The following is a 13,738-nucleotide window of genomic DNA, read 5'->3' as shown; positions in this document are numbered from 1 at the left end:
TTTGAGAAAATGTGTCAGTCTTTTTATAGAGTAAGTCACACCTAAAATGTCTATACCTCTACCTCCACACTAATGTTTTAAAGGTCCTCCAGTTATGCATACTAAGAACCTAGCATGTAGTTTATGAAAGCATACATCATATATCCTCCTTCTCCACTTGTTTGCCTTATATTTGCTTCTCTTCATTTTAATTTTCTTGTTCATAATCTACATTGTTTGCTCTGATAGGCAAATACAGGAATTTAAGGGTAGAGTTGTATGTCTGTTTCTGCCTGTGATTTTAGTTATTCTAAAAGTACATTTTGTTCTTATATGTCTCAGTACCTTCCTTTCTGGAAAATAATAGCATACTTGGAAAAGCTTTTATACCAAGGATATTTTTGTTCCTATTTCTGAGGAATGAATGATTCTGGATGATAAATACCAGCCAGCTAATGCTTGAGTGATTGCTAATTCTGGTCTGTAAAAAATGTAAAAACAATATTGAGCTTATTTTCTTTTAGATATGCAATACATACCCTCCTGAAATAGTGGTTCCTAAATCTGTTACCTTGGGAACAGTGGTTGGAAGTTCGAAGTTCAGAAGTAAAGAACGTGTCCCTGTACTCTCCTACCTCTACAAAGAGAATAACGTGAGTTAAATAAAGTTCTCTTATGGGAACTAAACTTGCCTCTTGAAGACCTGTGTTTAAGTCACCTTACCACTTACCAGCTGTGTGACCTCAAGTAAGTTATTTAACTTCTCTGAATTTCATACTTACGAAGGTTTGTGAGAGAAAAATATATATGTGCTTTGCAAATTGTCAAATGTTGTACAGATGTTAAGTGGCATTTTAGTGTGTTCATTTGTTTCTTTCCTTTTATGTGGGTTCCAATTGGTGGGAAGTTGTGGAATGAAAGGGAGTTACTTGTATGAGAGAATATTTGGGGACCGTGGCCTCCCACTATGAATGTGGATATCATTGGTACTTTCTCACTACTTTTCATATAATTTAAAGTAATAGGACGAAAGCACTTGGCTCCTCTGCATTTGAGTCCCCTTACATAGGAAATGATAATAGTTCTTCCTTTTTGTGGTCACTTTGAGATCTGGGGCTAGACAAATAGACAAGTTCTTAAGTGGGCAACTATTCAAATGCTAAAGAGTATAGTAATGCAATTGGGTGTTTTTGTATCAAACTATCAAAGTGAATAGACTCCTTAAAAACCACACCAAAGTAAAATGAAGTCCATTAACTGATCATTACCAGACATGCCTGTTAAATAGCTATGTTGTTCTTATGTTGAAATGGCTTGAAACCAGCTAGCCTTCTGATTTGGCATTAACTTCTGAAACTAGTGAACCCTGTTCTCTTAAGGAATTCTACATTTTTCCTCTACCTTGAATTCTGCTGCCACTGCAAACTTTGGTTAATGTGGACAATATTACTGGGACTGTGAAAAGAGGGGCAGTTTCAGGAAAAAATAGCTAGCCCATTACATATTGAGAAAAGAATTTTATTAAGGAAACACTCTAGATGTGATTTTGTTGTAGTCTGATTTGCCAATACTAGGTTGGAAATCAGAGCCACATGCCCAGGGGAGGCAGGAGGCTGAGTCCAGTGTCAGTGTAATGGTTGGGCTTTAGAGCCACATTTCTCTTGGCTTTGGACACTATCCTGAGTTGCCTCATCCTTTTCCTCTACTCACAGAATCTGGGGTCAAGGAGGATTTTTGACCGCCTGTGGATATGATCACTCAACTGATACACTTTTTCTTACAGGCTGCCATTTGCCGCTGTAGCCAGCCTCTGTCTGGATTTTACACTCGTTGTGTAGACGATGAGCTCTTGCTAGAGGCCATTAGCCAAACAAACCCAGGGAGCCAGTTTATGTATGTTGTAGACACAAGACCAAAGGTATATGTTGATGACTTATTTGATACTCCTACCTCTTGTAGTCCCCTCCTCACATGTTGAGACTTGCAGTGTTATTGGGAAAGTTAAGTTTGTGTATGTGGGTTTATTGTATCAGACATTGTGTAAAACATTTGAACAAGCCATTTGTGGCTCCTTTTATAAGCAAGTGAGGCTGTGAGAAGGTATTTTGAACAACCTAGCTTTGACATATGAATGTGACACCCTTAGTTGAAGGCTTATTGACATCCCCTCATCTTTTCCACTAAGTCTGTTCCTCAGCCAGAATCTTCAATATCTCCATTCTGTTATCTGGATTTACTATCAGAGAAAGAACTTCAAGTTAGACACTAGAGACTTATTCCTACCAACATATCTTTTTGTAAATAATGTATTAAGCCCCAGTTGGTTAATAATACTTTGGTGTCTCCCAAAGGAGCGGGGTTCACAAATCTGACTGCTGTATGATTAACAAAAAATCTTTGGCTCATGTGACAATAATTTTTTTAGCACCTAGCACTATTAGCTGATTAAATTTTTCCCAGTTCAGTGAAGTGCAGTTTAAATCTTGGTCCCAGAGAATAGGAAAAGACCAGGAACATAAATTTGCCATGGATTTTGGCAGTGGACAGGGACCTAGTGAAATCCTTTGATCTTTCCAAGAGGCTGATGCTATATGATTTGTCTGAATGTGTTTTCTTAGGCTTTGTCCCTTTCAAATGCAAATGTCACTGAATAGAGAGACCTCAAATCAACATAAGTATTAGCCTACACTACTTTCTGCATTAATCCCTTGACCTTCAACTTTTTGTCTAGCTCTGTAAGGGATTGTAGAAGAATTCATTGTACCCCACAAAGCAAATAAAGGACAGATTCCTTTTTTCTAAAAGATTATCCTTTTTACAAGCAGCCCCAGAAAGAAATAATTTTGATCATAATTTGATGTGTGGAATGTGACTGACTAGGAGGTTTCATTGCTAACTGGTAATCACTAAGTCAGTGATTTAGAGCTAAGCCTAAGCCAGGTGGTTGTGACTTCAGAGTTGAGCAATTGGATATATGTAAAACTGACTGAGCTCAAGATGTTTCTCAGAAACTTGCTGTCTTGCTTAAACCATAACTGAATCTGACATTCTGAGATTTGAAAGAGTTTAATCAATTCTGAATCTTTCATCAAGATTAAATAATCTTAAAATGGTAAAGAGATACATACCAAGCTTTTGAAAAACTAAAGGGTTGATGCCTTTTGTTCAAATCCAACAGCAGAAAGCCCCTTTCAACAGGTCTCTATTTTCCTCTCCAATTCAAGCAAATTAAGACAGGCCTAGAAATATCTGGCAGAACCTGGGTGGCTAGATCTGTATTTTTAGTAGAAACTATATAGTACTGACACAATTTTGTTCTTAGGAGTCAGACAAACTTTGGATGAAATCCTGCCTTCAGCCCTTATTCATATGATCCTGAACAAATTGGATCACCCCTCCGAGCCTGTTTTCTTATGAGGATAATAATAGTACAATTACAGGGGCTGTAGTGAGGATAAAATCAGATAATGTATGTAACTTCTAGCACACTGTGAGGCATATACTAGGAGCTCAATATATATTACATCCCTTTTCCATCTGAACATTAAATATGCAGGTGTTCCTGAGTTCTGCCAGACATATTTCCAAATAGTATATACTGGTACAGTGTATTAATAGCTACCTGTCTACATTAGCTGGCTTACCCAGACCTGAGTAGGGACTACTGTAATTGTTTTGCTTGTGAAAGCATTGCTCATAGCAAACTTCCTTGTTATTAAGTGGCTGTTCCTTTCATTTCGAAAGATGTTCCTTTGATATTTGTTATTAATTTAAGGAAAGCTCAGTGATACCATCAGTGTGATAAAATATCAAAATTGTCATCACATTTCTCCCTTTAACAAATGTCTTCCCTTTAACAAATGTCTTGCATTCTAAACAGAATATATGGAGCACATTGACTTTTTTTTCCTCTCTGCATATCCTAACTTGAATAGTTTGTGCTTTGAGGTTTTTACATTATTTTAATACAAAAACTACACCTGTCCACATATATGCTCCTCTTGTCTTCTGAAATGCACAATATTTAGAGATGAGAGAATAGGCACAAACAACAGAAAAATACTTAATTAGTAAAATAGTCATCATCATAGAAGGTATATTGGCTGCCTTCTAGTTATTATATCAATATATGCTCTCTGCTAATCTCATTTATTCCCTACCCTGCCCAGCATTCTTCATATGACCTAGAGATTTTCTCATTACCACTAGGTAAAACATAATGTTAAAATAGCTATTGGTATCTCCATTTCGATTTTATCAGTGAGTAAAAGTCATTTATCTCACACAGGTATATTTTATTTTTTTTATTTTTTATTTTTTTTATTTCATCATATTATGGGGGTACAAATGTTGTTAAGGTTATATATATTGTCCTTGTCACCCCTCCCCCTTCAAGTCAGAGCTTCAAGCGTGTCCATCCTCCAGGTGGTGTGCATCTCACTCACTATGTAAGTGTACACTGATCCCCTCCTTCCCCCTCCCACCTGCCTGACACCCGATTAAATGTTTTGGGGTTTTTTTGACATTTTGGTTACATTTTATATCTTTGCCTCTCCCTAGGAAGGGTTAGAGGTATGCCCTTCCCCTCCACAATGCTCACCACATCCCTCAGATGTGGGTCTACCCCCCCCAACCCCCGAATCCCTGGTGAACACCACCACCCTTTGAGCACCATAGTGTTAATCAGTCAGTGCCAATTTGATGGTGAGTACATGTGGAGTCCATTTTCCTGATCTTGTGTCGCCTCACTTTGGATAATGGGCTTAAGCTTAATACAGGATAGTATAAGCTGTGCTAGCTCGCTGTCGTTTCTTAGAATTGAGTAATATTCCGTTGTGAACATATACCATATTTTAATAATCCACTCATGAATTGACGGACACTTGGGTTGTTTCCATGTCCTTGCAATAGTGAATTGTGCTGCCATAAACATTTGGGTGCAGATGTCTTTATTATAGGATGTCTTATGCTCATTTGGGTAGATGCCTAATATTTTAGACATTTTTCTCGAATAGGTATTTAAAACTAATTGGCCCTAAAGTTCTTAGACTTCTTTGTAGAGCTTCTTAGTCAGAAAGATTTTTGAACTTCTCCATGTTTCTCAGGATAAAGCCCTTTCAGCTGAGAAAACATTTGTTTGTGATAGGCTGCTCAAAATTATAATTTCAGTTCTTCAGACCAGATATCCTTATAGCTGCCATATCCTTTATCTCTTAAACGGGGTTTTAGTAATAAAACAAAAACACTAGATCTCCTTCTCTTTCTCTATATGAGTCTGTTCCTTAAGGTACATGACATAAAAACCAGTGAAATTCTCTCCATTCCAGAATGTATCCTATCTGATTTAACTTCTTTTTAATTAGGTAGGATTTAAAACTGTTCAGAATGAGGCATTGAAATTGATGAACCCTGTTCTTTCATCATCTTGCCTATGTGCCCTGTTGTGTCCTTCACTATTGCAGTTGAATGCCATGGCCAACCGTGCAGCTGGGAAGGGGTATGAAAATGAAGACAACTATGCCAACATTCGCTTCAGGTTTATGGGCATTGAGAACATCCATGTGATGCGGAGCAGCCTGCAGAAACTCCTGGAAGGTACAAGGATTTCCCTTTGGCTAGGCCAGAGGCCATAACTTTGCATTATTATGTAAGCAAAAAGCATGTCTGATTTGGGGTGTAACATAAAAGCAAGCAGGTAGGCAGAGTCAACAAGTGATAAGGTATGTAATCATAGTATGAATCTAGTTTACATAGTACTGAATTATAGCAATGTTGGTCTGGCAGAGGGACTAAGATGTTCAGTTTCATAACTCGATAAAGTCCATCTGGGTCTAGTTGGTATGGAAATCATTGTACTCTATAGAATTACAGAGGTTAATGTTCAGGGGTGGGACAGGCCAACATAAATATTAATGGATTTGGGATTCATTTAATTATCCTTAAGGTAAGAAATCACCTCATTTAATTTGCTGTCGGAGTCAGTCTAATTTCTTCACTGTGCCGATGAAGAAGGTGAATTTAGACCTCAAATGAATAAAGCTGCTATCAGACAATTTGGTCATCCATCGCCGTTGTAAAATAATTGGATCAGAATGGGAGCAGGGTGGGATTGAGGCCTTACAAGACTCTTGGGTTTAGAACATTTCTCCTAAAACCACTCCGCAGGATTTCATGATGTGATATGCCAACTCAGGTAGAGATAGTGGAAACTTCCCTTTATTGAACTCCCTGTTCTTTTTCCCTTTTCTTCAATTTTGTACTGCTGTAGTCTGCCAAGACCTTTCCCTTATCAGATTCTGTCTCTTCAGTCTGTGCTCATTTTAGGATATTAATGTCCCTCTTCCTTAGGTCTCTTCCTCCTTTCTTTTTTGCCCCAAAGTATTTTATAGAAGAGGACTTTGTTTTCCAGATTTTTAAGGCAAAACATTGCCCTCTGCTCGATACCCAGTGAAAAGTACATGAAAATTAACTGGTTGGTTATTTATTTATTTATTCATTCAGTCTGTTGAGACAGCATAGGGCTGCAGGGAGTTGATGGGGGTATGAGAGTACAGACAGATGTTAAGGGCCTGCAGAGTTAGGATGGGGATGGGTGGGTGGGATTAGGATGGGGATCAAACGTGTTTTCTAATCAGAGTAGATGTGAGTATTTTCCTATAGATGCCGATTTCATCTTCTGGCTCTTTTCTTGAGAGATTTCTGAGGGCTTGGAGGTGGGTTCTAACTCAAGAAAGCAGAGGCCCATACTGGGAGATCTGGCAGCCTTTAGCCCTAGTTCTGTCCCTGACTCACTGTGTGGTTTCCAACTAAATATTTAACCTTTCTGTGCCTCAGCTTCCTCATTTACAAAACGAGGCTCTACCTTCTCCCCTTTCTTGATGAATAAACTGAGGTGATTGTGAATTTCAATCTCTGCTTCCTTTTCTACCTTAGTTTGTGAATTGAAAACTCCAACAATGAGTGAATTTCTTAGCGGCCTGGAGAGCTCAGGGTGGTTGAGACACATTAAAGCTATTATGGATGCTGGAATTTTCATTACAAAGGTAATAATCAAGACTGTTTAAGAATTGCACTGATGTTAATTATGGGATCTGTTGAGGTAGTAGTGTGCCATGGTGGAATGAATACTGAAAAGAAACCTAGTTTCTGTTTTCAGCCCTGCCACTAATTCACTGTGTGCTCCTGAGCAAGTCTCTTTCCCTTTCTGGGCCTCAGTTTCTCCATCTTCAAAACAAGGTGGTTGGACTAGAGTCTAATGATATAACTTTGGGGGTCCCCACACAACTCTTTGGGAATATGATTAACCCTCTCCCTCCTGGAAAAATACACATATGTATATACATATAGAAAATGGGCCTTGATTTCAGGGGGTCCACAGACTCCTGGACCTCAGGTTAAAAACTCTCAGGTGATCTATAATGGTCCTTTGAGCTCACTTACTCTCTGATGTATTTTTTTTTTTTTGAGACAGAGTCTCGCTTTGTTGCCCAGGCTAGAGTGAGTGCCGTGGCGTCAGCCTAGCTCACAGCAACCTCAAACTCCTGGGCTCGAGTGATCCTTCTGCCTCAGCCTCCCGGGTAGCTGGGACTACAGGCATGCGCCACCATGCCTGGCTAATTTTTTATATATATATCAGTTGGCCAATTAATTTCTTTCTATTTATAGTAGAGACGGGGTCTCGCTCTTGCTCAGGCTGGTTTTGAACTCCTGACCTTGAGCAATCCGCCCGCCTCGGCCTCCCAAGAGCTAGGATTACAGGCGTGAGCCACAGCGCCCGGCCTTCTGATGTATTTTTATGTTGATTGTAAGAAGCTTGTCTATCTATGAGTTGTCAGAGCTCTGAGTACAAAGCAAACCTTTTTTTGAGACTTCTTTGTATAAGTTTGCCTCCAAATACAGTCTAGGCAGACTTTGTCACCCTGTATTTATGCTGACTTACTTATTTTATGACCTCCAGAAACCTGGCCTCTGTATCCTTTGTTAAGTGATTTTGTCAAAAAAAAAAAAAAAAAAAAACCGAAATTCAGAGTATACATTTTCTGATTCTGAAGTTTTGATTTTATATATTCCTACATGAGAACTCTCCCTCTTCACTCCATACCCATTATTTGATGGAAGCAAAGGAAAAAAGGGTTTTTACCCTTCTACTGTCCTTTTCTCAGTTGAAGACAATAATATACATATATAGCCTCTGGCTTAAAAGGTTTGAAGAGAGTATGTGATTAACTGACTTAAATATCTGGCCCTAATGCTTTTTCCTTTCCTCAGCCTGTTGCTTCACTTTTCATTGTAATATGTTATTAATGTTCACTGTATGACACTGTCAGTTGTTTCAAGCCCTCTATTCTAACCATTTTTCATACTGTTCCTTTTTCATATATACCAATAATCTATATTCACTTTTTGAAACCAAATTTATTAGACCAAAGAGAGTGAGGATGGAGAAAATTGATTGACAGTACAACATCATAAATATTAGTTGAACGTAAATGAGTAGACCAAAAAGAAAGGCTTGGATCACACAATGACTCTGTGTTCCTTATCTCCATCACCACCTCTTCAGTATCCCAAGGTTGAGAGCTTTAGTTAGCCTTGAATTCTCCCTCTTCCCCTCCATCTGGCAGTTGCCAGCTCCTATCAGTTCTATTTCAAAAGTGTTTCTCAAATCTGTCCTTTCTTTCCAGTCTCTACTGCTACTTCTCTAGTTATTATAGTTGCCATCCATTGTCAAGGTACTATAATGACCTCCTAACTGCTTGTCTATAGTTGTCGCTACCCAGTTCGGTGACCAAATTGCCACTAAAGTCATCTTTCTTGAATGCATCTGATCATGTCTCTTAAAGCTTAAAATTCTCCAATCATTCCCTATTCCATTATCTGTAAGTTCCTGTAGCTTAACATTCAGAGTCTTTCATAATCTTGTCCCAGCTTGGCTGGAGTAGACTTCTTGTAATTCTCTAACTTGCTATGCTACTTCTTTTTCTCTCTCACCTTCTTTTTTAAATCTTTACGTTATTTACTTATTTTTCTCATTACAAAAGCAATACATGTACATTATCCATGAATTAAACATTTCAAAAATATATAACATAAAACATAAATATTTCCCATAGTTTCCCCCAGAACATGCACACATCACTATTAATAGTTTACTGTTTGTGTTTCTTTTTTTTTATTTTTCCTTTTTTTTTATTACTTCATATTATGGGGGTACAGATATTGTTAGGGTTACATATCTTGCCCCTGCCCCCCCCACCCCACTATGCCAGAGCTTCTAGCGTGTCCAGCCTCCAGGTGGTGCGCACCAAACCCACTGTGTGAGTACATACCCTTCCCCTCCTCCCCCCCTTCCACCTGCCCACTTCCTGATTACAGATTTTTTTTCAGACATTTTGGTTACAATGTATATCTTTACCTCTCCCTAAAAAGGGATAGAGGTAATCCCTTCCCCCCACAATGCTCGCCACTTCCTTAAGATGTGGGTCCCCCCCCCCAATCCCTGTTGAACACTACTGTTTTTTGAGCACCATAGTTTGTCAGTCAGTACCAATTTGATGGCGAGTAGATGTGTAGCCCATTTTACAGATCTTGTTTCGTCTCGCTTTGTATTACGGGCTTAAGCTTAATCCAGGATAGCATAAACGGTGCTAGCTCACTGTCTTTTCTTAGGATTAAGTAATATTCCATTTTGAGCATATACCACATTTTAGTTACCCACTCATGAATTGACAGGCACTTGGGTAGTTTCCATGCCCTTTCAATAGTGAATTGTGCTTCTTGATCAGCGTTGTCCATTTGAGCTTTCTGTGATGATAGAAATGGTCTGTAGCTTTACTGCTTAATATAATAGCCACTAGCCCCATGTGACAATTGAGCTCTTAAAATGTGGCCAGTAAGACTGAGGCACTGAATTTATAATTTTATTTAGTTTTAACTAATTCAAATTTAAAGAGTCACAGATGTCTAGTGACTACCATATTTTATAGTGAAGCTGTAGAGTTTTTCAACATATACACTCACATATTATTACTTGTAAAAATTGGATCATACTGTGCATACTGTTTTGCAAATTACTTTTTATACTTAGTGCATAATGAGCATTTATTTTTCAGATCAGTTCAGCTAATACTACTTCATTCTTTTCAGCAACTATATATGATTCCATTGTGGAAATTTACCACAGTCCCCTGTTGATGGGGAATGTAGTTGTTCCCAGTTTTTCACTAAGACAAACATTGCTACACTAACTACCCTTAAACATATATCTTTACAGAAGGGGATTTTCTGAGTCAAAGAGTATGAATATTTCAAATATTAATAGATATGGTCAAATTGCCCTCCAAATAGGTAGTACCTGTTCCATTCCCACCAGCAGTGCCTATTTTTCCACATTGCCAGTAATAGTTGTCATCAGTCTTTTTAATCTTTGCCAATGAGATAGGTGATAAATTATGTATCGTGTTTTAATTTGTATTTCTTTTTATTTATTTATTTTTTTTTTTGAGACAGAGTCTTGCTTTGTTGCCTAGGCTAGAGTGAGTGCCGTGGCGTCAGCCTAGCTCACAGCAACCTCAAACTCCTGGGCTCAAGCGATCCTTCTGTCTCAGCCTCCCAAGTAGCTGGGACTACAGGCATGTGCCACCATGCCCGGCTAATTTTTTCTATATATATTAGTTGGCCAATTAGTTTCTTTCTATTTATAGTAGAGACGAGGTCTCGCTCTTGCTCAGGCTGGTTTCGAACTCCCGACCTCGAGCAATCCGCCCGCCTCGGCCTCCCAGAGAGCTAGGATTACAGGCGTGAGCCACCGCGCCCGGCCTTAATTTGTATTTCTTTAATGATTCGTGAAATTAAGCATCTTTTCCTGTCTACCAGTGACGTTTCACTCCATTTGGGGCCCTAAACAAAGAGCATGGTTGGTGTTGTCAGGCCTCTGATACTACCTAAGGTGTCTACTTAACTGAGAAATTTAAAAAATTAGTTTTGATTTTTTTTTCCAGATCTCTTTAACTCTTTTCTTACCTACAATCTAACTACCCTTCTAGGAATACCATTTTTTTTTTTGCACTCCACTACAAAGATTACTCATTGTCCCACATGCCATGAACTATAGGATCCAGGACAGATTCAGTATTCTCCTTGCTCCTTACAAAACTCCTTCTTCCTTTCAGGTCTATTTCTTTTCTTTTTTTTATCTTTTTAATTTTTCATTCTTTTTGTTTGTTTGTTTATTTTACAAACCCTTGTGTCGAGGGCTGACTTTCAATAGATCGCAGCGAGGGAGCTGCTCTGCTACGCACAAAACACCAACCCAGAAGCAGATCGTCTACGAATGGTTTAGTGCCAGGTTCCCCATGAACGTGCATTGCATGACGGGCGAGGGGGCGGCTGCCCTTCCAAGGTCTATTTCATTTAGCCATACTACCCCGTACCCCTCCTAGTTACCCTCCCTCCTCCATTAAGGACTTTGGCAATGGCCTCGCCACCTTCCTCTCCATCCTGATTCTTCCCTCTTTCCTGGAGAGTTGAATGACCATGTATAATATATCAAACATTTTGCACTTATGGTTCTTTGAGCTTTTATACTCCAGCTTTCACACCCTTATTCCAGTTAGCATATTTCTTCTATATCATGGAGACACCTATACTTTAAGCTCCTCTTTGTCCAGACTTCTTCCACCTTCTTCCCTATTTACCAAGACCTGGTGGTGTAGCACCTCATCCATTCTACCTTGCCCTTTATCCTTCCACTCTACCTGTCCTACCAGCCACAGTCATTCTCTGTTCTTACGCCCCAACTGCTAAGTATTGCTGCAAAGAAATAAATCCCATAGACATGTTAATTGGTACTATCATAGGTTTATGGTCTATAATCTTAGCTGAAGTCCTAAAACAATAGAACTTAGCTACGTAGAGGAGGTATTCCTAATCTTTACCTTGTTTTCAAGCCAACTACACCCCCATTACCTTCCCTCTCTATAAACACGTATTCAAGACATGTCTCCTTCTTCATGGAAAAATCAAGGTGATCCTTCATCTTCCCATTATTATTCTTACCAACTTTTTTCATGTTTTCTTTCTTGCTATCTCAGAGGACATGATATTCCCATGTCTCCTATATAAGGCTATTCCCTCTACCTATACTCTAAATCCTATCCCCTCCTACTTCGTCAAGAAATTAGCTCTGTCAAGTTCTCTTTCTCCTACATTTTCAACATACTCCTTTTGACTGGCTTCTTGCCTCAAAAGTATACTCAGATATTTTCTCATTCCTAGAGAAATAGAACATTTCTGACCCTCTTCTAGCTATTGCCCCCTTCTTGGTTAGAACATTTTTACAAGTAGTTGGCCTTTCCTGTTAGCACTTCCTCATCTCCCTTCACCCTTCAGCACACTGGGATCGGATTTCCATACCATTAGTATTGCTCTTGCTAAGGTTACTAATGACCTTGACGTGCCAAATCTAAGGATCACTTTTTAATCTTTATTTTAACCTCTCCGCTGCATTTGGCACTATTGACCCCTTTCTCTTTGAACATTTTTGTAGTCCTAACTTTAACTACATCCTGCTCACGTTCTTTCTACCTTTTGGGCTTCCATTATTTTCTTTTTAATTGCCCATAGAGGATGCTGATATTGTGAGAAGCCCAGTAAGACCTTCTCTGTACCATAGGGATAGTATTTGACAATTCTTTATTAACACAGCAGGCTGTGCAAAGATTGCTTATGGTACTTTTTGCCTCTTGTCTTCACAGGCAGTGAAGGTAGAAAAGGCCAGTGTCTTAGTTCATTGTTCCGATGGGTGGGACCGCACAGCACAAGTCTGCTCAGTGGCCAGCATCCTCTTAGATCCATTTTATAGGACATTCAAAGGACTCATGGTAAGACAGCGAGTGATTGTATTTTATTTTGCATGAATGACAGATTGTAAAAAAAATCACAAAGAACTCTCAACTAACTTGGGTTTTACAAAAACGAGCTCTAAATCTACAAAAATAGCTGTTTTTCAATTTAGCTTCATTCCATTAAATGAAGTGTGTACATTTTATGTACTTTCTGTTGTACATTCAGCATATTTCTTACCTATCAGAGGATAAGTTATATGTAAGAGGCTGCTGTAAGTAATGGGAAATGCTCAAAAAGTTTGCAAAGCTGAATGGCTGACTTTTATTAATAAATAGGTTTTCTGATAGGCACATCATCTTTAAAATGTCAGCTGTTTGAATGCCAGACTCATTATTGTATTTTTGCACTGAATCCAAGGCTTCTTAGTTGATCTTCTTAAAAAACAGAACTCACAATAGTGATTTATCCTCATTTGTTTGGAAATTTTTTTAATAATTAAAAATAGTTTTGTTATTGGTACAAACCCAAATTCTACCTTTAGGTTCCTGTTTTTCAAAGGTTGAATTTAATATACTTATCTGGTTTGCGTTTAGTTATGGCTCCATGGCTTGTCACACCAAAAGAAATGTGACACTGGATACAAACCCAGAATAATTTCTCCGGAGAGCATCTGAAATTTGAAGGCAACCTGTATAGACCTGTAAATGAAATCCAATTACTTACTTAGTTATCATTTGGCAAAATAACTTTATTTTATGATCAGTTCAGCCATTTCAACTAAGTGTTTTGATATTCTCACATGTGTATCATTAATTTATGATTTTCCTAATGTAAACTCTTCTTTTTGTATAAAATGAAGATCCTGATAGAGAAGGAATGGATATCCATGGGCCACAAGTTTTCCCAAAGGTAA

At 38.5% G+C, this 13,738-nt stretch overlaps 1 protein-coding gene across 4 annotated transcripts in view; it reads left to right on the top strand.

The window, feature by feature from the left end:
* The window catches only part of MTMR8 (myotubularin related protein 8), a 144,737-nt gene that overhangs the window by 69,282 nt on the left and 61,717 nt on the right, over window positions 1–13,738 (top strand). For all 4 annotated transcript variants that reach the window (XR_012916056.1, XM_012750001.3, XM_012750000.3 and 1 more), the window contains 6 exons: window positions 504–632; window positions 1,763–1,897; window positions 5,442–5,574; window positions 6,913–7,022; window positions 12,735–12,860; window positions 13,685–13,734. Coding sequence is in view for 3 of the 4 variants with exons in the window: in XM_012750001.3 (XP_012605455.1) it covers window positions 504–632; window positions 1,763–1,897; window positions 5,442–5,574; window positions 6,913–7,022; window positions 12,735–12,860; window positions 13,685–13,734 (683 nt within the window). In the remaining variant the exon portion in view is untranslated. The remainder of the gene's footprint in view (window positions 1–503; window positions 633–1,762; window positions 1,898–5,441; window positions 5,575–6,912; window positions 7,023–12,734; window positions 12,861–13,684; window positions 13,735–13,738) is intronic.

The sequence above is a fragment of the Microcebus murinus genome, chromosome X (genome assembly GCF_040939455.1).
Source record: "Microcebus murinus isolate Inina chromosome X, M.murinus_Inina_mat1.0, whole genome shotgun sequence".
Classification (NCBI taxonomy): Eukaryota; Metazoa; Chordata; class Mammalia; order Primates; family Cheirogaleidae; genus Microcebus; species Microcebus murinus.
Note: the sequence above shows the minus strand (reverse complement) of the source record. Positions and strands in the feature narration are given on the sequence as shown.